The sequence below is a fragment of the Microtus oregoni genome, unplaced genomic scaffold (assembly GCF_018167655.1).
Source record: "Microtus oregoni isolate MIOR12 unplaced genomic scaffold, Mior012 000037F_ref0000500, whole genome shotgun sequence".
Classification (NCBI taxonomy): Eukaryota; Metazoa; Chordata; class Mammalia; order Rodentia; family Cricetidae; genus Microtus; species Microtus oregoni.
In genome coordinates, this window is record NW_024543096.1 from 14,104,500 (window position 1) to 14,128,662 (window position 24,163).

Below are 24,163 nucleotides of genomic sequence, written 5' to 3' on the forward strand. Positions count from 1 at the left end.
TCGCAGTGCCCCTAACATCGAATAAGAGTTGCTGGGAGTAGCCGTGGAATTAAAATCGACCTTTTTTGTGACATAGATTTTTTTCTAGTATTACCAAGATCCATAGGTAAAGAAGTAAAGTAGGTTGTTTAAAAACTTGATAGCTTATTTATAAATTTCAGTAAAAACCTTGTTCTTAATCAGTAAATTAAAATTATGACACGATAACATTCATTTCTGAGATGAATTTCATGTACTTTTACTGGAGTTTTAAGTTCTTAAATCTTAATATAGCCAAGCCTATAAGCAGTCTCATAGTTTCACTGCTTCTTTTCTAGGTACTTCTTTTAGTAGCAGTAAGCTAGGTTTATGAAGTCTGAAAATAAATAGTTGATGTAATTGCCAAGTGTTTAATCGTTTTAAAAGTAAAAACCATCGTATGTTTGAAAAGTGCAGCCCTGTGGAGAACATGCTAATCTTTCAAAATGCCGACTTCGTAGTAGGTGTTGGAAATCTCCAAAGGACATCCAGCCAACGAAGCACCCTTACATACCAAAGAAACAATTACGCCCTGAACACAGCAGCTACCTACGCGGACCCCTACAGGCCAATACAGTACCGAGCCCAAGAGTGCACTTACAACAGGCTGCAGCATGCAGGGCCAGCCGATGATGGTGCCACAAGATCCCCGTCCATAGACAGCATCCAGAAGGACCCCAGGCAAGTACCGGAGGGCTCTCAGGCCACTTCATAGCTCACTAACTGCTCCCGCTATTCTGTCTTTTTAACCTATTGAATCCGGGAATATCAGAAACTCCTTATCTCTGTGTGGTCGTTGATGCTGACCTCATGTTTTAAAGCTGGGTCGCTTCTGTCCATACTTTGGTTATAGTTTAGAGAAGACTCGGGTCTATGGGATTCGGTGCAGCATTCATCGTATATGTCCTTTCCTCAGGCAGCTACCCGGGAGGGCCTGACAAAAGGCTGTCAGATCATCCCCCCCCCCCCCATTTGCCTGCCTGATTTAGAAGATTCATATATTCTAAATTAGAAAAAACTTATACATTTCCAGTTGTATTAGTCAGTGCTAGGTAGAGGTTTTTACAGGTCCTTTACAAAGCTCTGTGACATTTGGGAGACGATAGGATAGAAATTCTCATCTCACAAGCAAAACACATTTGACAGATAACAGCATGTATTGTGTTTGGCCACATACATGATACTTTCCAAGGTAAATATGAGCCCCTTGGCACTTGATTGAGTCTGAAACATTGGCTTCTTTAGTCATTTAGCCATTTAAAACATTCAGAAAATATGTTTCAAAACTAAAGAATTTTCATTTCTGAAGGAATGGAATCATTACGGAGTTTTAAGCAACTTTGGTATTATTTTAAGCCGGATATTATTAGCAAGATTTCATTCACTCTTCGCCCACAATTGTTTCGCTGGGAAGTTGTTATAATTATCTATTTGAATTTAACAACTACCAGCTTATTCTGATGACGATGAACTAAAATTAGTGAGGGTCTGGTCACTAAATAGAATAAGTAAAGGTGCTTTAGATGGATGAGAAGCCACTGATCTATTGAAGCCACTTCATGAGTTTGCTTTTATGCCTAAAATTCTTTTGGGCTTAGGTATACATTTTGTTCTATAGTTCTAGTTTGCCACTTTTCCAAAAAGAACTATAGAATTGTCAGAAATTTTCTTATATTATTTCGTTTTCTAAAATCTTCAGAATGATAAAATTCTCTGGTCCCTAACACATACAAAATTTCCCAAAGGTATTCTAAATTCAAGGAAATTTGATATCCTAATTGGACCTGCAAGATAATAGTAGCAGCCTATAAGAGCAGCGAAGTGTGGTTAGAGTTCCAAGTTGAAGATGCAGCCCTCGAGACTCCAGCTTTGACCTCTAATGTGAATTGATTCACTATGAACAAGAATTTCCTATGTGGTAATGCACTCTCACTATTCATGCTATGGTAATTTCATAGTCTAATGCATAAACTATGGCAGCGAGCTTTGATTATGTGCGACTTCACTGGTAGTGCCGTGCCGCTCATAGGATGAGCAGGCGGCCATCCTACAGCAGCAGGTACATTTACTGTAGCTGGCCCCGGAATCCAGATGAATGGAGAATGAGCATTCAATGAGAACCAGAGGCTGAGGACAACCGCTGTTCCTCGGTTGTAAAAATTCACCTCCAACTCTCCTGCTCTTACTACGCAATTAGCCTGATGAACTCTGTGAGGCTGCAAGTTACTGTCAAAAGGAAATCTGTAAGGATTTGGGTTTTTAGGTTTTGTTTTGTATGATTTTGGTGGGTTTTTTTTTTTTTTTTTTTTTTTTGGTCTTGACCTACATAGCAAGAGAAGAACAGAAGAACAGTCTTGTCCAGGATTACAGATACACACCACCAGGCCCAGCCATGACTTTAAAATATAAAGGATCTTAGCTTGGAAATGAAAGTTATTAGTTGTACAAATGTTTTTTTCCTACACAGACCAGCGTGAGAACATCTCTCGTGGAAGGTGGCAAAGGCACGCTTCTTCAGTGCAGGCCTCTGCTTGGCATCTGGCCCTTTCTCTACCCCCTGACCTTGATGTCACTGTCATATGCATTTGAACACCCATAATATACACTGCTTTAAAAGAAATGAAGAGAAATAAAAGCAAATATTTTAAAATAATCACCCTCAGCGCTAACAATCTTCCCGTAGACCCCGGCCTCTGTCAGTCTCTTTCATCAGCTGAAGAGTTTGGCTTGAGTTCTTTAGCCTCAGTTTACCTTCAGTGGTTTTGTCTCACTTTCAGGGTATTTTTGCTACATATAAAATTCAAGTTTTACAAGTGTGTTTTTTTTTTCTTTCAGTACTTTAAAAGGTGTTATTCATTGTCTTCAGACATCTGTTATTTTTTGGTGAGAAATAAGAAATGATTTGTATTTTTCTCATTATGTAATGTGCTTCCTCTCAGCTTCCTTTGTTGAGCTCTTCCGCTTTCAGCATTTCACTGTGATGAGCCGAAGCGTGGGTCTCTGCATTTGACGTGATTGGGGTTCACTGAAATTCTTTGAATGTAAATTGGTTTTGCCAAAATTAGAAAAAAAAAATCTGCTTTTATTTCTTTAAATTTTCTGCACTGATATCCCTCTTCTTCTGGGATTCTAGGTAGATGTATTAAAGTCACATGATCATGAGAAGTGGTACGGTCCGTCAGCCACATAACTTCTAAGGGGACTGCCATCAAACACAGTCTGCTTTTTACATGGTTTCATATCTGTTTGGCCTAGGCATTGATCGTTGTTTTAATTTTAATTTCAAATGCTTGAAATTACTTTTTTTTTTTTTTAAATCAACCCAGTTCTTTTTCTGTAGTTTCCATGTCTCTGGTAAGAGTCCCTATCCACTCACTCATTGTATTATTGTCTGTGTGTGTGTTTGGTGCTGTCTGGCTTTTGTGACAGGGTCTCGGCAGAGTCCTGTGCCCACTGGGGTTACAGGGCTCCACCACCACACCCAGCTTTTCCTTCCTTCCTTCCTTCCTTCCTTCCTTCCTTCCTCCCTCCCTCCCTCCCTCCCTCCCTCCCTTCCTGTCTATGAACACAACTGGAATTGTTTCTCCTTCTCTGAAAAATCCAGGATTAGGGCTGCCTCTGCCTCCGTTTCCACTGCTGCTCTTGTCCCATCATATGCGGTGGTTTTTTTGATTCTCTGCGGGCCGTTGTGAACAAGGGACCCTGGATTAGATGATCTCCTGCTGCAGATAACTAAGTTACCAGCGGGAGCTTTTGACACTGCCAGCCCCGATTTTGCCGTTTAAAAAGTCGATTTTAGATGTGTTTTAGCACTAGAATGTCAACCTTATTCTGTGACGTGGTCCTAGATGCTCAGACATGGCCTCTGTGGGCTTATAACTTAAATTCTGGGGGTGCTCATATTTGTACTCCCAACAAGTCTGGACTCCAGTATTACCCACTGTGTCTTCAACTCTGCTATACAATAGTCGCCGCATCGACCAGTCCTGCCTGAGTCCCCTCACTTGTACAGCCCTCAGCTCACTAGTACCCTGCCTGTACCTTCTAACTTCTTTAGAACCAACCAAATCCAGTCCCCCTCTGCCTCCAGTCCTAACCCAGTGTGGGAAATCTATCCTATACGCTCTTAGTTTCAGTCTTTTGCATTATGGTACAGAAAATGCCCCTAAAGAGAAAGCCAGGTAGATGTGGAGTCCTTGGGTAGCTGCCTCCTCTCAAAGATTTCATTCTTATGTTACCTATCCAGGGCCTGTAAACATTTCCCTCACACATTTACCTCGGTTTTGTAGTAGTTTTTGGAGCATCAAAATGCAGATCCATAGCTATGAAGAAAAGTCTAGCATAGGCTGTAATTAAGCAAATCCTTGCAGTGACGGCATCCAGCTAGCGTGGAAACTGGTAGCGGTTTTCCCAGGGTAAATTCTGCTGAGCTTAGGCCAAGGGTGATGTTGATGCCAACTATTGCTAGCTACTCTTCTGCGGGCTGGTCCTCCTAGCACCCAGGTATGTCAGGAAATCTTAACCGTCATTGTAGAGGAAAAAAATATGTTTGCAATAAATGAGTTATCAGAAAGGGTTAGACCACATTCCTGCCACTCTGCCAGCTACAACACAGCCTTACACAGTAGACTTTACATGGTTAATCGGCATTAGTTAACACAGTTTAAGAGACTTATTACAGAAAATGTCCCTCCTTGGGAAACCTCGTTTTTCATAGGTGAATGTTAATGACTATACACCACCAAGCTGAGCCATTAGAGCCATTCTCATAAGCAGGCAGAGAACAGTTTTATTCTTCTTACTTTACAGATGAGGGAACTGCACTCCAGATAATCAGCTGATTTCCAAAAGAGCAGTGATTGGAGACCCTAAGGGTTTGGTCAAAGCAAGATAACTCCAATTCTTTTGATTTTTTTTTCTGTATGTATGTGATGTGCATACCCACGTGCACACGTGTCTGTATGTATGTAGTGTGCAAACCCATGTGTATGCATGTCTATGAATGTGGTATGTGTACCCATGTGTATGCATGTCTGTATATGGTGTGTGTACCCATGTGTATGCATGTCTGTATGTGGTGTGTGTACCCATGTGTATGCATGTCTGTATATGGTGTGTGTACCCATGTGTATGCATGTCTCTATGTATGTAGTGTGTGAACCCATGTGTATGCATGTCTGTATGTATGTAATGTGTGTACCCATGTGTATGCATGTCTGTATATGGTGTGTGTACCCATGTGTATGCATGTCTGTATATGGTGTGTGTACCCATGTGTATGCATGTCTGTATATGGTGTGTGTACCCATGTGTATGCATGTCTGTATATGGTGTGTGTACCCATGTGTATGCATGTCTGTATGTATGTAGTGTGTGAACCCATGTGTATGCATGTCTGTATGTATGTAGTGTGTGAACCCATGTGTATGCATGTCTGTATGTATGTGGTGTGTACCTATGTATATGCATGTCTATGTATGGGATGTGTGTATCCATGTGTATGCATATCTGTACTATGTGGTATGTGTACTCACTTATATGCATGTCTGTATGTATGTGGCGTGCATACCCACATGTATGCGTACCCATGTGTATGCAAGGTATGTATGCTGTGGAAATCCCATCTCCACCTTTTGAGGCTAGAATGCAAGCAGACAGGCATAGCTACCCAGCACTGTGTGAGTTCTGGAGAATTTTCAGCTCTCCTGGCTGTCAGACAAAGGCTGAATCTGGAAAAGGCCATATTTGAAGCAGAGAGAAAGTCTAGGAGTCTTGAGATGGTTTAGGAAAGAGAAAAAGGATGGATAGCTGAGCCCACTGGCAGATCGGGTGGGTGATGAGGGAGAGACCTAAGTTACGGGCATCTATTTTGAGTGAGTGTGTAGCTGGACTTAACACCAGTCCTTTCTGATTCTAGCACATTCTTATACTGTTGTTGTCTCCCATGTAAATGTGGCCATGCTGCACTTCCCTGTAGGGAGGAACACACAGACTTGGTTTCACTAACCTCTACCAACTAACCCCAATTCCTTGTCTGTATCCCGGGCTATTTAGTAGTACTTGCCTTGGGAGCAATAAAGGCAAAACAATGGGGCTAGATGCAGGTAAACTGGGCAAATGCTATCTGGTGCCTTTGCTGTAAAGGGCCGCCACCGTGTGCTGGCACACGGGGCCCTGCGTTAGTGAGCAGTCATGGTGATTCCTATAACTTAACAGGAATGCACCAAAAGTTCATTTGCATGGGTGGTGTGTGCGCATGTGTGGGGGGGGGGTATATAATGGCCGTTTGAAGAGTACTGAAAAATTACTATCTGGAGGCTTCCCAATCCAAGTGATACTCTGGGATCATAAACTAGCAAGTAGGGAAGCTGAGCCAGGAGGACTTACCTTGAGTTTAAAGCCAGCCTGAGCTAGATATTAAGACCCTGTCTCAAAAAGGAAGAAAATGGTTTAAAATATCCCCACTGTTATAGAAAGTTTCTTCTAATAATTCCCAGTTAATTGCCAGCCTGCCCCTGCTCTGTGGACAGTTACTACTCAGGTCCCTGTTGGCACCAATTCGCTTTGCTTGTTCTTTTCAGTGGCATCTTGTATCATGTACGGGGGTAGCCGACACACACTGAATATGCCAGCGACCTCCTTTTCACTGGCAAGTATTATTCCATTACACAACTGCATCACAGTTTAGGCTCCTTTGGTGGACAGCTGGGATACCTCCAAATTGGCTAACGCAAATGATATGTATCAGCATCTGTGTACAAACAAACCAACTCACCAGTAGAAGTCTCAATTGGTTATTAATGTGAAAAGTAATTTTTATTAACTTATTTGTGAATTTATTGTTTTCTTGTTTATGAGAACTTTTTAAATTTATGTGTATCATGTTATACCTGCATGTATGTCTATGTAAGGGCATCAGATCCCCTGAAACTGGAGTTACAGGCAGTTGTGAGCTGCCATGTGGGTGCTGAGAATTGAACCCAGGTCTCCACAAGAGCAGCTGGTGCTCTTAACCACTGAGCCATCTCTCCAGCCCGAGTTCATTATTTTCACCGAAGTTTTTGGCACCCTTTAGTGCAAGTCTACATAGCTCTTGTTCTGTGAACCATTTTCTACCAAAAAAAAAAAAAAGCTGCCTTCCTTATAAAATAGACATGTTACAAAGATTCTAAACAATAGGCCATCCGGTGATATCAGAAAATTCTGACAGTGAGATGCTACCTGAAAACAAAATATAAAAGAATCTGTAGTAAGTGTAAGTGTATGGTCATTGTACTATTATAGAACAATAACAAAAACAAACCTGTATTTCGTTGTGGAGTTACGCGGGTATTGCTCTGCTGATCACTGTGTGAGCAGCAACCTGGCCTCATTTGGACACATCATGTGGCACTGGGGGGAAGAGACAGGTCGCACCTGGGATAGAGTACGACACAGAGACACAGAACTTCTGTTGCTGACTCTTGACATACTAAGGACTATGTAACAATAGTGCAGTTTCTGGAAAATATATAAGCCAAAGGGTGTCCGGAATGCTTTCCCGTAGACAGACCATTCCTGACAAGTTCCTTTTTTCTTTTTTGAACTTCTCTGTGTTTCTGTCTCACAATCAAGAGCAGCTATGCATATTTAAGTTTCTCAACAATCACTGTGATTTCTCCACCTTATCTGTGATTAGCAGCTGGTAACAGCTCTGTCCTTTCCCATCAGGCATCAGGCCTTCCTTTCCATGGGCGTGACATCTCACTTAGCTAGATTGCATTTGTTTACCTGTGTGTTCCATCTGCTGCGTTCTTAGATGGGGAGAAAGGCATAAAATTAAAATCCGGAGGAGAAACACTGGGATGGAAACGCTGTCCATACTGAGAATTCCCTTTGTTCCCTGACTCTCTGTGTCTGTGTGCCATGATTTTTTGGGGGGATCTTAAGCATTTGGGTCTCTGTATACATGATCGGGAGAAATCATTTCCAAATAAGTACATTAGGATTTTTATAACTTCTGATTTCTGCCTCTGCCTGACTTTTCCCTTCTATCAGAAATGTATGGTTCCTCTTGGAGCTTCCTTTCTGAAGCCGTATCTCTTCCATGTAGGGAGTTTGCCTGGCGTGACCCTGAGCTGCCAGAGGTCATTCACATGCTGCAACACCAGTTCCCATCTGTGCAGGCCAATGCCGCGGCCTACCTGCAGCACCTGTGCTTCGGTGACAACAAAGTGAAGATGGAGGTACTGGACCCAGAGCCCGCCCAGATGTGGGCACACTGTGACTTCTGCTTAGCAGCTGCTTACTTTCTATTTAAAAATCACTGGGGACTTGGGGGCCTGGAAAGATGACTCAGCAGGTAAGAGCACTGGCTGCTCATCCACAGGACCCAGGTTTGTTTCTAAACACCCACATGGCAGCTCGCAGCCATCTGTAATACCAGTTAGTGAGGACCCAATGCCCTCTTCTGGCTTTGATGGGTACTGCACACACATGATGCACATACCAGCATGCAGGCAAAATACCCATACATGTAAAGTAATAACAACGTTTTTAAAAAGTAAAACTAATTCCAAAATGACCAGGGCATGAGGGTGTTGGTGGTGACACAGGATGTGCTAGCAAGGCCCTAAGTTCAATCCTTAGCATCATGAAAACTGCTAAAAAAGAACATTTCTTTCTTAAGTGGTACCCAATACTCTTTCACTTCTTGACTATGCATTTCACTGCCTCTCAGGAAAACCTGGGATGAGTATCCTGCCTAGGGTGCTATCAGCCTTGTCCAAGTTCATCCATTCGGTGAGCGTAGTTATAAAACATGAAGCAAAAAATCACTGTCATCTGAGCTCCAGAAATATATTCAAAAAATATATTGAGAAAAATCACTGCATTCACTGAACTAGAGAGATAATATATCTCACGAGGTTCTGGTCAATACAGGTATTTTGGTGTTTATGGAAACATTGTATTGCTGGTTATTGGTGTTTTGTAGCATGTAGATTTTTTTTAAGATTTGGGGCCTTATCTTCCTGCAGTGACATTTATTTTCTGCTCAATATGTAAAACAACACAACAGTTACAGATCTAAAGGTGGACATGAATAAAGCCTAGCAGCATGCAAGTCAAATACTAAAGGACTCCCAAGTGGGAAAGAATCTAAGGAGAGCAGCCTGGAGAACCAGGTCTAGAAATCCCTTCCCGTGCTGCCTCTGAGTGTCTGCTGCATTTGTGTGTGTTGTGTGCAGACAATGCCAGCCCCCCAGATCTCCCTTCTCGTTAAGCCCTGTCCACTGGAAAGGAGTGCCATCTTAGAGAGTAGTCTTCGAGTTTGCAGCCGGTGTTTCCCATGGCCTCAGCATAACAGACTTTTGCTGTTGTCCGTTTATTGTGTTCCCTCTCAGTCCTGGTACCTGATTTTTTTTTTTCATTCCAGGTGTACAAGCTAGGGGGAATCAAGCATCTGGTCGACCTGTTGGACCACAGAGTTTTGGAAGTTCAAAAGAACGCTTGTGGTGCCCTCCGAAACCTTGTGTTTGGCAAGTCTACAGATGAAAATAAAATAGCAATGAAGAATGTGGGTGGGATCCCTGCCTTGCTGCGGCTGTTGAGAAAATCTATTGATGCAGAAGTAAGGGAGCTTGTTACAGGTGGGTAGAGAATGTGACCTTGTCTAGAGGGAATGCTGGAAACATTCCAGACAGTGCCCTTGCCTAGTGGCACTGAGAAGCCAATGGGAACAGTGTTGTGATAGATGATGCCCTGGGCAGCAGGGTGAGGCTAGCTGCTGCTCACAGCTGTGAATGAGGGAGGCCTCGCACCCAGAAGACTTGGCAGTGTTCTCTCGGTAGCAGTAATGTGCGTATCAGTACGTAGACATTCGCGCCTGGTTCCCTTGTTTAGCTAACTGGATGTTTCATGGCATGGACCTGACATCCCTAATGTGTGGCTTCTTTTCTGTTCTTCTCTTAGAATTTCTCATAGAAGAAATAAGGCCTTGCTGGACTTTCATTGCTAAGCTTTTCCTTGTATTAAATTGTTATATTGTCTTTCCTGAGCAGACCTCAAATTTATAAAACTTAGGGCTAACCAGGAAGAGAAGTACATGAAAGTTCAGGGATCTCCTTTTTCTGTTTTTTATTATTTAAAAGTAAGTCAAGTTGATTTGCAGTAGAGACAGTCTGCCCTTCAGAAGGAACCATGCCTTTTGCCTGGGGCACATTGACCCAAGTGCACACTTGGATACCTGCCCCCTTTCATCACTCCTGTGAACATTGGACTTTTCTGTTTGTTTAAAAGGCCCTGGCCTTGAGAGAGGAATGTGAGTGTGTGTTTCAGTCAGCTGTATCCTCATGGAACCTTCCAATATAAAACTATAAACGCCTTCTGATATTTCTCCTAGAACCCTCTGCCAGAAACTTTTTTGACTTTTAAGAAACATTTTTTTACAGCCATATGTAGGTGGTAGAGGAAATCAAGATTCACTTTATAGCCATATACCTTAGCCAGTAATAATTGTAATGGAATGGTTGCTTTCAAAATGGATCGTTCAAAATATTGGAAAGGGAATGATCGATATGAAAACATATCATTCAGCTCTCATATGGCGAGGACCTGGAAACTTATTTCCCGTTCCCAAAGTCCATTTCTCTCAGCTTGATTTCTGTGCAAACACTGTCTGGTTAATATGAAACTACCAACTCCTACTATGAATCCAGAAGATTTGCTTGCTTGTGCACGTGTGTACGTGTGTGCGCGCGCACGCACGTGTGTACGTGTGTGCGCGCGCACATGCACACATGAGTCGGGGGGAGCGAGGGGTTGATATGTGTACAATATGTGTACAAGGCCAAGACCTAGAGAGAAAGTAAAGTTAGTTGTTCATTTCTTGGTCATAACATTTGGTAGTACCAGACTTACCTGATGTCATACAGAAGAAATGAAGGGGAGTGAACTGTGTGTGGTGTGTCTTCTAGCAGGAAGCCTCAGGAGATCCTTAAATCGTTCTTTCATTAACACTTCTCCAAGTCAAATATTTACCAGTTCTTTAAAGTGCAGAGTCACGGGGGAGGGGGGTGTTGAAAGGGGTCTCAGATTCCTCTTGCCTGATTGGTCACCCAAGCAAGACATCTCTGTACCTTTTCTACACTCAACCCCACTGTATGTTTGCATTGGCCAGTACAGTAAACTTATATAACTTCCGGACACAAGCTTGAGCATCAAGCTTGCCCCCAAAGCAACAGCACATTGAGAAGGCAAGGGACACAAACCTGGGAGCTCGTAAGAATAGCCCTAACGACCAGTTCTGCCCTGCACCCAGCCTCCTGGACGCCTGATCAGGAGTCTTTTGTCTGAACTACCCTGACTCCGAAAAACACAGCCCCAGTGTTCTCAAACCCTCCCTGAAGACAGCATTAGCTGTCTGATTTCCAGGATCCAGCCAGTGCCATCCACAAAGGCAGTGGCTCTCCAGGCTTCATGTGTGGCTTGTGCAGGTGTGGACTCGGAGTTCATCCGTGAGAATTAAATCAGCTTAGAATCATAAAATGTTGAAGACCAATAAACTGTTGAATTCAAACTGCTAATAGTTTGAAGAAATTATTCACTTGAAAATAGGTCTTCTGTTATTCACAATATTCAGGAACTCAACCTAGTTATTAAGTCTAAAGTGTTGCCCCTCCCCCCATCCTCTTTGTTTCATTTTGGCAATTTTTTACTATCCAAATGAAGAAATTTTAACTGTTCTGAAGAAGATGTCTTGCATTTGCTTTAAGTGTAGTAACTGCCCAGGGCATGTATTTTTTTTTTTTTTGCCACATTTGCATTTTAAGGGAAAACAACCCAAACCTTTTTGCCAAGATTATTTTCCCAAGACAGTGTGACTGTCTTGGCTAATGAAAATGGTTCTCTAACATGTACCATGACTCTTGTGTTTTCTTCACCGTGTTGAACATTTTCTATCATGGAATATACTGTGCTTTATAGGTACTTCCTGCTGTGTGCAGGGTGTGTTGAGTGGACTCCTTTCCCTGTTGCTGTGCTTCGGCACAAAAACCATGCAGAATCCACATCAGTTTCTTCTGGGCCACAACTGTAACACGATCAGTCCTTCTGTTCAGGGTTACTGAATTGTATTTCTGAGCTAGGAAATACGCGTTTATTCTGGTTGGGCATTCTGAAAGCATCCTGTCTTACACTGTAGAAGTTGAAGAATCTGGAGGCCTGCTTTGTAATGAACTAGATGTCCCAGTGCTGGCGCATTGTTATTCCTCCCTACTAAGTACCAAAAGGTAGCGATTGTCCTTCAGTGTTATAGACTGAATTCATATAGCTTCTCCGTGCCCTCTCTCTAATTTTGCAAGTGATTATTCACTCATAGGCCTAGTTGCACATGGATGGTTTTGAAAGTTGAAATCCGAGCTATGCATTGCAGACTCCGTGCAGAACGTGATCCACATCGTCCTCCCTTATCACTGGATCCTTATTTATTAAGTCTAAAGTCGCCCCTCCCCCTTCCTTCATCCTCCTCCTTTCAGTTTGGCAATTTTTACAGTGCGAGTGAAGACATTTTAACTATTCTGAAAAAGATGTCTTGCATTTGTTTTAAATGTAGTAACTGATAAGTTAATTTTTTTAAAGAATATTTTGTATTAAGGAAAACCAGGTGAACAAAGATTTAGCAAACAGTAGGTTCTGGCAAGAGGTGGTCCTTCATAGTATAAAGAACCACATTATTGCAGGATGAAGAGTTCTATTCTTGTTTCCCTGACCTCACTAATATGCCTTTCATACAGCCATTATATGATCTAGACAGGAGGCAGTCCATTACTTTCTGCCTTGCTTTTCTGGACCACTTGTGCTATTAGGAGCTGTGTGTTATTTTCAGAAATCTAGCAACAGCCCTTCCCACTTCCCAGCCCAAATTAGTAAGAATCCTTACCACCTGGTCTACTTAAAATAATAATAACAAAATCATTCATCACCAGTCTCTGGCCGCCCTCCCTCTGTCTCTGTCTCATTTCAAGCCATAAAAAATTGTAATGAGAAACTTTAAAAAAGGGGGGGGGGAGTTTACTTGGCAATAGTTCCCAAAATAGTTCATTGTAGATGGGCCAGCTCATAGTTCATGAAGAACTTAGAATAGGAAAATGCCCTGGAGAGATCTCTGTTCCACAGAGGCGCACCTACCCACCCTGCATCACAGATGAGAAACTCGGGCACAGGGAGTTCGAGTTCCTAGCACAGGCTAAAGTTCTCTCTCCCCCAGTGCAGGCCACTGAGAAATGCTCAACAGAAGCAACTCTGGGCATGCAGATGCCTGTTTTCCAAGTTCTTTTCTTCTTTCTGGGTATCAACAAAAGAAGCTCTCACTATCCTAATTACTTGACTTTCACGGAGCGTTATAGGGAGCTCTACGTGAACCCCACCAATGCAGTCATGTCAAGCTGGTGACCCAACATCATCCTCAGGTTTCAGCTTGCTGCAGTGTCACTTTAGTGTTCTGTCAAGAGTGACATTCTGAGTCCGATGCTCCCTTGTGCACGGTCCTCATATGTGAATGTAGACTCCTGAGTGCTGGGCAAAATGAGGCAGTCAAGTGGAAAACTAAACTCACTTGGAGAACTTGGTTGGCCAACATTGATCTGAGTAGAATTGCCCAGCAAAAGACAGGCCTGTGATGGTGCGCTCCCTCAATAGCCTAGACAGCTTATAAATACGAAGAAGGTAGGCCACACCTGAGGAGACTCCATATCACACCCTCAGTCTTCCAAAGGCTCTGGCTTGGTCTGATGCCCTCCCTGTAGCTGGCAGCTTCAGTCACTTGTCTCAAAGCTCCTGGTAGCCCCAGACTGCTAGATGGAGGAATTAGTGCATGTAGAGATGAGACCACGTCCCTGCTCACACAGATCAGGTGTAGAATATAGGCCTGAAGTGGCTCTAAGGATAAATCTCCTTGCTTGTGAAAATGACCAAGTTCTGTGTCAGAATCTGAAGCTGTCGCCAGCAGAACAAGGGTGGGAGGTGGGGGCCTCTGCACGCTCTGCCAGCTCTGCCTCTCAGAACCTCCCTCGTTTCCCTTATGCAGCCTGTTCCCTTGTACCAGCTTCCAACAGAAGGAGCCGGCTTTATGTCCCTCGTGGGCAATTCTCAGAATTCCTGGATTGTAAGCTTATTTCCTGAAGAAATGCCATTCCCGGGAACACTGAGCTACATAACCATGTGGTATCATTAATCCTTTCAAAACACCCACAAAGTGGAAAAATTACCTCAGTGGAGAACGTGCTGAGACACAAGTGCGATCCTGTGAGGGGATCCCTAGGTGTTGGTAGACCAGCCCTTACGATCAGAAAATCATAGAAGCACATCACATAGCAGCACTTGGGTTTTCTAGACAGCGAAGAGCTAGCCTGCTCATGACCGTGGGAAACAAGTCCCTTCAGATTGAGCACAGAGGCGGGGCCCTCCCTGGGCAGCTGCTGCAACTAGTCCTGTGTTCCATCCTCCACAGCTGTCTTCTGGGAAGCTTTCTTCCCTCAGACTCAAGAACCCTTGCACCATGAAAACCACACCCCAAGAAGCCCTCTCCCAAACCTGACAGACTATGCATCTAAATGTAAGGGAGATTCCAGGGAGCTCTGAGGTAAGCCAGGCAGAGCCATGACAAAGCCAGTGAAGCCAAAAGAAAGGCACCCACCCAGAAGGCCTATCAGGAGAAAGACGTCATGGTCCATGTCTTTAGGCCAAGAGCAGCCCTGTGCAGCCTGCTCCAGGGCCACTGGGCCCTCCCCATAGGTGTCGCACCTTCAGAACCCTAGAAATGACTGTATGCCACCATGATCTTTTTTCCTCAGAATTTTTCCGCAGAAAGGCATTTTTCTATAATTGAGGACAGTACTTTTGTCCCTCTCATAATAATTGTTTTCCCATTATTCCAGTTTCATTTCATTTTTATAATTCGCTGATGGCACAGTGGTCCTGGTAGAAAGCTTGAGCGATTAGTCTGAAGCTGTAAGTGGCAGACATTTCAATAGCAGTATGCTCTCCTCACGACCCCTTTGACCTCCTTATTCTGTCAACAGCACTGTATTTTTACACATACGCAAGCTGCGGCTCATCTTTGGTACCTCCAACAGTTTACAGCAAGCCCCCAGTTCTCACGGGTGGTTCTTGGTGGTCTTTATCTCATTCCCTTCCTCAGTCTTTGGGTCCTCACTCTCTTACCTAGAAGCTACTGTCACATGACATGGGGTCTGCGCACCTGGCACTGGAGTAACCCCAGGGTCAACAATTCAGACCTCCCACCTGTCAGTCCCAGTCTGCTCAGCCCACCTTCTGGGCTATTCCTGGCCTCAAACCTCCGACTCGTGCTCGTGATTGTTGCGGTCTCTCAAGGGCTCCCCCCTTTTTTTTCTGACTCCTACCTTTCATATTGCAGCTCAGTGCTGTGACCTCCAGTCCTGCCAGACAGGGGCTCCCATAACTTAAAACCATCCAGGGTTAAGACAACTCGGTATTGTATGAGATTGGGATCTGGAGCCAGGTGGACAGCTTTCGTCATGGCCCCAGGGCTCCAGGCATATCACCTTCATGGAATACTCGCTTCCCTGGTGACAAATGGTGCCAGTGCTTTGTGGGTTTGTGAGAAGACACGTGGAGTGTGTGGTTGATGACATGTCCAGGCTGTGCTCATTGCTCTTCCAACACTGTCATAGGTCTCCTGAGAGTTTACAGCTCAACCAGGGACCAGCCAGCACCCAACAGATGTGTAATCAGAGCTTCATGCACTTCTAGAGTGTTACAGTGACCATCTTAAAGACAAAACCAGACAGTGGAGTTAATTTTAATAATGTATTTCATTTGATCCAGTAGTCAGAATATATCAATTTTGATTTAATGAGTATGAAAGTCAATATCAATTCTGAGCTATTTTGCATTGATTCTATACCAAGTCTTTATCATCTTCTGGTGTTTTATATAAGTCATTCTGGACTAACCACAATTCAAGTGCTTACTTAGCCTCTTGTATCTACCCTACTAGACAGCACAGGTCTATAGAAGCTGAATATCCCGTCCTTGGAATTTCTAGGGGTCAGAAGGGCTTCAAATTAAAGAATTTCCTAGAATTTTAAAATATGTACATGAACTTTACCTTAGCATCCTAAAGCTGAAATCAGATTTTAAAGCATTTTAGATTTTGGATTTTTATATTAGTTACTCAGTCTGTATGGTGGTTGAATGGATGAAGATGGTTAAATGTAAAAGGTGGAAGGGATTTATGATTGTAGATTTAAGACTGCAGGCAGTGGCAGGTGAGCAGATTATGGCTGAGTGTGCTCCCGGGAGAATCTTGTTACTCCTTTTTTTCCCAACCAAAAGCCACAGAGGTTCATTAAGAGCCCCATTGGAGTAAATGGGGAGAGACCTTAAGGAGCGCAGTCACAGGGAAGAGGAGGTGAGGCTTTCCCAGGTCTGAGTACGTCAGCCAGTAGAGAGTGCACTCTGGGAGCAGGCTGTGGTCTTTGATTAGAGACCCCTTCCTTCCCAGTTACCATCAACATGTGAGCATACACTGTAGTTGGTATTTTCTCACTCTTACTCAAGAGTCTTACTCTTATGAATGCCCTGCCTTAACTTGGCTTGTTTCTTTTCAGCTTAACTATCCTGTCTACCTTTTGCCTCTGGGTTTTCACCTTTCTCTGTTTCTGTATGCTCTTTCTTTTCGTCTTATTCTGTGTCTGACCCCTTCTTTTCTTGCTTTTTCCTCTCTCTTCCCAGATTTCTCCTTTTGTTTATTCTCTCTGCCTGCTAGTTTTACCTATCCTTTCTTCTGCCTAGCTAATGGCTGTTCAGGTCTTCATTAGACCAATCAGATGTTTTAGACAAACATAGTAACACAGTTTCACAAAGTTAAACAAATGCAACATAAAAGAATACAACACATCTTTGCATCATTGAATCAGTGTTCCACATCATAAACAAATGTAATACGTCTTAAAATATTCTACAACTGTACACAATGCAGCACACCCTGCACACAGGCGGAAGCCCCTGGACTACTTACTGTATTTGTACTGTTTCCGCCAGCAGAATGGGTGTACATGCAGCATCATGTTCCCATAAGCTCATGGATGCCACTTGTCGAAATGAGGGCATGATGTATACTTGGCATTGTTGCTGCCCCAGGCAGCAGGAGCAAAGTCACTGTCATCATTAGGGTTTCTATTGCTGTGAAGAGACACCATGACCATGGCAGTTCTTAGGAAAAAAAACATTTAACTGGGGCTGACTTACAGTTCAAGGATTTAGTCCATTATTGTCATGGTGGGAAGCATGGTAGCACGCAGGCAGACTTGGTGCTAGAGAGGTAGCTGAAAGTTCTACATCCAGATTGGCACACAGCAGGAAAGGAGAGAGACATTGGACCTGGCTTGAGCATTTGAAACCTTAAAGCCCACCTGCAATTACACACTTGCTCCAACCAGGCCACACTTCCTATTCGTGGTAACCAAGCATTCAAATCTATGAGCCTATGGTGGCCATTCCTATTCAACCACCATAGGCACATTGGCTGACTTGGCAAGATATTGTCTCTGCCCCAAGATAGAAAGGTCAGTCATCTTCACCCTCATCTGGGAGGCTGGGGTAGTTCACTTTACCTTGTGGGCTTCTTGAGAAAGGCGCTGAAGCAAAGGATGCCAAGAACTGTCAGGGCTGGGACTGTGGCTCAGAGGTAGAACACTCACCTAGCATGTATGACCCTGTAAGTTCAATTTCCAGCACTGTAGAAACAAACAAAACAGACAGAGGCAGAGATTTAACAGACTTGGGAGAAGGAACAAGATCCAGCAAGTGGTCCGTAAAGAGCCCTGGCATTCTTAGGCCTTTTCCTTTGGCAGTGTCTGCAGGTGCTTGATTTTTGATAATTTGGAAGGAGCATAAGCTGAATGCAGTATAGACATAAATGGCTTAAAATGATCCCTTCCGTCAGAGAATCGAGTTTGTGGCTGTTGTATATAGGCTGCCTGTGAAAGCGCTCTTTCAAATGTTATTTGGCTTTTAATGTTCTTTGAAAATTGCACTTTCAAGTAGTTGTTGTTATTTTAATTAATCAGCAAAATCAGCTTCTAATGTGAATAATAAAACTATCAGTTGGGCATTAGTTATACAGCCAGCTTTAAACACAAGCGCCTTCAAAGTTCTGCAGCGTGGGATTGATGTGAAATGGTGTTTTAATTACTTCACTCGCTCTTTGTGAGGAAAACAAACTTTCATCTCCCACGGCACCATTTCATTTTGCTTATTGGTTACTCGTGATTATCTCTACTTTTTCTGTGGAAATTCCTAATACTTTCTAGATTCATTTGTGTGAATATATTCTCAGCCCTCAGAATGAAGCTAATTGCCTTCAAATATATAAAACTTCCAGCTTCCTAAACCAAGCTACAGCTTACTTTTCACTTTTTCACTTTTTCTTTGGGAACAAGGAGGTGATGGAATGTGCCACTCTGTAATTTTGGAGGGAATTTTGTCCTGGGACGTCAGAGCTGGAGGCCCGCTCCCATGCTGATAAGAGAGTGCCGGGTTCACAGCTCTCTGTCTCTCACCAGTCTCTCTGCCTCCGGGAGCTGCTGTGTTTTCTGCTCTTCACTTAGAGCCCTTGGAAGACTCTCCCAGTTGTCCTGGATCCCTAGAGAAACTGCAGAGAACATGGTTTTATTACTACTCTATCAAAGCGGAGTGTACCCCGGGATTATTAGCCAATTTGAAAAATGGTGCTTTTTACTTTGAGTAGCAGAACCAAATTCATAAAGGCCCTATCTGAGGCGTTGTGTCTCGTTGAATAGTATTGTCAAGTTTTGTTGACCAGAACTAGTTGTTTTGAATGGTACTTTGCCTTAAGATATACTTCAACCTTGGAAGTGGTTAGTTTGGTCCAGCAAGTGGGCTCAGTGTGAGTTGTAAAGGACAGAGTTAGAGGGTGATATAAGGCATGATGTGTAGCATGGGACAAAAAGCTGCCGCCGTGTGGGTCATTTCAGTACTTCATTCTTGGCAAAACCAGAATCTCCTTTTTTCAAGCTATGAATAAATGGAACCAATTTTTTTGGTTACAGAAATGAAAGCCTGAATGAATTTCACTGGTAGATCGATTTTATAACCAGTAAGTCACCCCAGTTGATCAAAAGATAACATGATCAGCCAGGCAGTGATGGCGCCTGCCTTTAGGGCACTCAGGAGGCAGAGGCAGGCGGATCTCTGTGAGTTCGAGGCCAGCCTGGTCTACACAGAGCTAGTTCCAGGACAGCTAAGGGCTGCTACACAGAGAAACCCTATCTGGGGGAGGAGAAAAAAAAGGCTCATCTCCCAGAGGGTGCATGTCTTTAAACAACTTGACCTTCGCTATTTTGGCAGTCCTGTTCCTTTCTGCCGCACAGTCTAAGGGAAGGGAATTCCGGTGCTGAAGTAATAAGGGCGGCGGGGCCGCTCCCCCAGCACCCCAGCCGCCCACTCAGCTAGCTTATGCCCCGAAATAACAACACACAAACTGTATTCATTTAATCACTGCTTGGCCCTTCTGCCCTAGCCCTTACTGGCTAATTCTGATATCCCGATCAACCCATCTCTAATAATCGGTGAGCACCGGTCTTACCGGGAAAGGTTCAGCATGTCTAACCTGGCGGCTTGCTTCATGGCGTGTGTCTGCCCAGGAGCCGGGAGCATGGTGTCTCTCTCAGGCGTCTGCTCCCAGGAGGAGAGCAGAGCTGTGGAGTCTGAGCTCACTTCCTCTTCCTCCTGGCATTTTGTTCTGTTTACTCCTCCCACCTATCCTCTAACCAATAAAATGGGCCAGGGCAGTTCCTTTATTAGCCAATGACCTTCCTCCATCACGGTGCAGTGGTACAACTCTTCTGACACGGGGTGGTGGCACAGGGTGGTGTCCATGGGACAAACAGCTTCTGTCCACCAGCAGATGCTGCCGAAGGTCTGGCCGCTGTCCTAGCCCTGTCTCTGCAGTGATGGACCTTAAAGGCGCTCTTGATGTTGTTCCAGGAAATGTCACAACCCATCCTCTAAGCCTGATAGGCAAAAAATAAAAGGGGAATTTATACACAAATGCAAGACCTACGATGAATCCATCAGCAAGTGTGTGCAGGTTCCGAATAGCCTGCACATGTGTAACCAAACATGAAAGGGAACTCTTAGTTAGGAAAGGGAACTCGTAGTTAGGTAGCTGCCCACACGTGCCTCATTACATAAGTGTTCATCTTTCAGAAAAGCCACATTTAGAGTTGCACGTCTATAAAGTGGTCAGGTGGAAAAGTTAATTTGTTGGGGGCATCTTAGCTCTAAGCACATGGAGAATTAAGCCACCATAAACCAGGTGATGATGGTTTGTTCTTATTCATTTGAAGACAGTTCTCTGATGTCGGTCCCAAGCTGATGGCTGACGAACTGTCGAGTGACAAGTCCGTATCCTTGGGGAGAAGAAGGAAAATTCTAGTTCAATACAATAAAAAAAAAAAAATCAGGAGACTCTTCAAATATAGAAAATACCCTCTTGCCAGAAGTAAAGCTTAGGAGTAGCTAGGAATGAAGGCAGAAGGAACAAAAACAAGGGAATTTGGAACCAGCATGAGGTAATTTCTCATCCCGAACCCCCCTTCTTTCGGCTGTGATTTCACCTGACAGTTACGGAGCAGCTGTTTAGTTTCATGCAGAAATAAAGAGATAGCCTCCTGTCTGTAAGGCGCATCCACAGGGCCAACCAGCAGCAAAGCAATACCGACGAAACAATAATACAAGAGCAAAAATTCAAATAAACATCGTAGTATATCAAATATTTACATAGAGTTTACATTACCTTGGGCGTGTGGCTGAGAGATGCAGCATTTACGTGACAGTGAGCGTAGATTCTATACAGCACTACAAATGCCACTTTATGGCAAGGAACCTGGGCTTCTGTCCACCTTTGGTAACTACAGAGGGGACCTAGAATCACCACCTCCACCGCATGGACAGTGAGGGGCACACTGTCTTCTGATTTTATACCTACAGCCTCTGATATGATGGGTGTTGCTTTGTATAAACCTTGCCCTGTGGTTAACGTGACGGGACTGCATTTATTCTGGGAAGACGGGAGCAGCTTATTGGGAAACGAACCTGTCCCAGGAGTTGTATTTTGTGAAGTAAGGAACCTGAAAGGCTTTGACAGAAAGCAAATTGCAGCAGTCATGTTAGGAATCACGTGCTCTAGAGTTGTCAGCGGGGGTGGTTTCTGGGTAATGCCATTTTCCCCATCAATGGCCAGGGAGCTGTGTGCTGCTTGCCACCGTAGCTGGCTCCTGGGTAGTCGCCACCAGCAGCAGTGTGATCGCTGCATTAGCAGGGACTGTTGAAGCCTTGCCCCCACCCTGCTCTGCCTCAAGCCGCTCTTCGTCTCCCTCCTTTTCTCTTGTTCTTTGGTCAACACAGACCAACCAAGAATTCGCTTCCAGGTCTTCTCTATCATTGTCTTCCAGTGTTTCTCCCTAAGAGAATGTTCAGCTACTGTCTTTTACATGGGAAAAAGAGATTGACAGTCAAGGCCACTGTGGAGCAAAGATAAGTATGGCCATGTTTGGAGTCAGTTCTTTCCCAAATAAACAATCTGGCCAAACTCCGAGGACCCAACCACTACCCCAAAACGTTCCATAGAGAAGTAACCCTGACAGTGGAGGTGAAGTCTATTCCTGAGCACCCGTGAACATCCGTGCAGACTTCTCAGTGGGACTTTAGTCTCTACGCCTTCATACAGTTATGTAAACAAAGGTCACATAAAGTGAGAAGAATCAGCTTTCAGAAACAAAACAAGGTCTTCTATATTCTTAGCTGTCAAAATCTCCCTTTTATACCAAAAAACCCTCTTTAAAGGAGAACTAGCCTGGGTCCAACTAAATGGGTTCCACGCAAGATAAAGTCTTGAGAGGCTGTGCTCAGAATGAGATGGGAAAGACCAAGGGTAGAAGTCCTTGGGGAAGGGGACTGAGAAACCAAATTAATGAGGTCTAGAAATCAAAGCCAAGTGCAAGAGGAGAGGAGAGGAACAGGCACCGTGGCAGAGCCCAGTACACACAGCATGAGTCTCCATTACTGACCGCATCTCTACAGCACAGGGGTGGTGGCGAAGGCAGCCCTTGGGTCTCTCATCCCCTGTCCTTGGCTTTCTCCCCTCCTCCCACAGAGACAAACCTACTCTCTGCTTTCTATCCTCCCCCTGTACTTTATATCCAGAGAAGGCTGCTCAGTCTGGCTCCTTGGGTCACAGCATTTGAAGCAGCAGCCATCAGTCTTGTCTGGCCCAGTTCTGGCTTGACCCGTTCTGTTCAGAGACCCATAGACAGAGGCAGACATTGTCAGCCCTTCCCTCCACGGGCCTACAAGTGCCCAGTGCTGATCTTTGGGTGAAGCCATTGGAGAAGCTTGTCACAAGCTCTTCAGGAGTGTGGGGCCCTCAGAGACTTTTGGGCAGAAAAGCCACCTCTCTACCTCCTTCCTCCTCACTTAAGAAAGCGCATTGATGTGCAGATGCTATCAGAGTAGATGACAGACTGCTCAGATTCCTTCCCGTTTCTGTATGAATCAGGAGTTACAGCACTAAGTTAACGCTCTTCAGTTATTGCTTTCTCCTATGTCAGAAGAGGAATGGCAGTAACTTAGACTTCTCAAATGCACGGCAATAAAGCCCCATAAAGAGAAGGAGAACGAAGTAAATCCAGTGGCCGTCTACGCTGCTGGCTGCTGTACGGTGCTCTACTACACTGTACTCCAGGGACTCTGTTGAAGCTGGCCTTCTTGCCGATGAAATGAAAATTTTTAAAAAGTACTGGGAAGGAGGCTTCATGAAGAGAACCATGCCAATCTTTTGAAAGAAAGAAATTTTGTCTAAGTCATAAATTCTAGAGGCTTGTCATATTAGCCATTGAGTCTAAGGGACAATGCAAGAAAAGCAAGCTTTCTGAAAACCAGGACCATGTTGTGTTTAGGACCCCTATACTTGGGTTATGCCCTTGCCCTGCCCCACCCCTGGGAATTGCTACTTTGCCTTGCAAAGCCCACGGTTGTCTCCCCAATAGATGATTGGGGCTCTAAACCTTGAAAGTGAGCCTTGAGGCTGATATACATCATTGAAGCCGGTATGTGTGTGTGCCGCACTTACCACAGGTCCAGCCCAGGCCAGTTGGAGAGGTTCGTATCGGTTAGGGCTTGCGTGATCACTTCTGTTCTGAAACTCAGAATCTCGGGCGAGTCTCACTTGCAGTTTCTCCCTGTAGGAGTTCTTTGGAATTTATCGTCATGCGATGCTGTAAAGATGACAATCATTCGAGATGCTCTCTCAACCTTAACGAACACTGTGATCGTTCCACACTCTGGGTGGAATAACTCTTCCTTTGATGATGATCATAAAATCAAGTTTCAGACCTCGCTGGTTCTACGGAACACGACAGGTTGCCTGAGGTAAGTACTTTCTTCCCAATTAATTACGTGGTTAACGAATGTGTAGCTTGCGTCAGTTGACTGTAGAAGGCGCTATCTGGCTAACATTCCCCAAGGTGATGGTTCTTCTTCATAGCAAAGTGTGGACTTTGTCACTACATGAGGAAACATTGTGAGCACAGGCTGGTGGCCCCAAGGCAACAGTCTCGCGTATGACTCTTCCGTGAATTATTTAGAAAGGCCCATTTAGCCTGACAGCACAGTGGCAATTCTAGCATTTTCTACTGTAGTAGCCTCTTCTCTGACTATCACAGACTTATTGCGGACCTGCAGCCTGGTTTTTGTTTCAGTTCAATAATGGTCACTGAAGTTCTGGTTTGTTTTGTTACTTTTAAAAGTAACTTCACTTCTTTAAAGAGAAGTGAAGAGAGGGGGCTGGAGAGATGGCTCAGCAGTTAAGAGCATCGCGTGCTCTTCCAAAGGATCCGAGTTCAATTCCCAGCAACCACATGGTGGCTCACAACCATCTGTAATGAGGTCTGGTGTCCTCTTCTAGCAGGCATATATGCAAACAGAATATTGTATCCATAATAAATAAATAAATATTTTTAAAAAAAAGAGAGAAGTGAAGAGTTGTGTGACTTAAACAACTATCACTTTTTAGTTTATAAATAAGTTGGCCCAATGCTGT

The 24,163-nt window shown here is 44.1% G+C and overlaps 1 protein-coding gene across 15 annotated transcripts in view; it reads left to right on the forward strand.

The window, feature by feature from the left end:
• Pkp4 (plakophilin 4) overlaps positions 1-24,163 on the forward strand; it is a 213,896-nt gene that overhangs the window by 168,832 nt on the left and 20,901 nt on the right. For 10 of the 15 annotated variants that reach the window (XM_041631443.1, XM_041631439.1, XM_041631446.1 and 7 more), the window contains 5 exons: positions 480-699; positions 2,854-2,901; positions 8,111-8,243; positions 9,434-9,647; positions 23,310-23,493. In XM_041631443.1, the coding sequence (XP_041487377.1) occupies positions 480-699; positions 2,854-2,901; positions 8,111-8,243; positions 9,434-9,647; positions 23,310-23,493 (799 nt within the window). The remainder of the gene's footprint in view (positions 1-479; positions 700-2,853; positions 2,902-8,110; positions 8,244-9,433; positions 9,648-23,309; positions 23,494-24,163) is intronic. The other 5 variants (XM_041631444.1, XM_041631453.1, XM_041631442.1 and 2 more) reach the window with 2 other exon arrangements.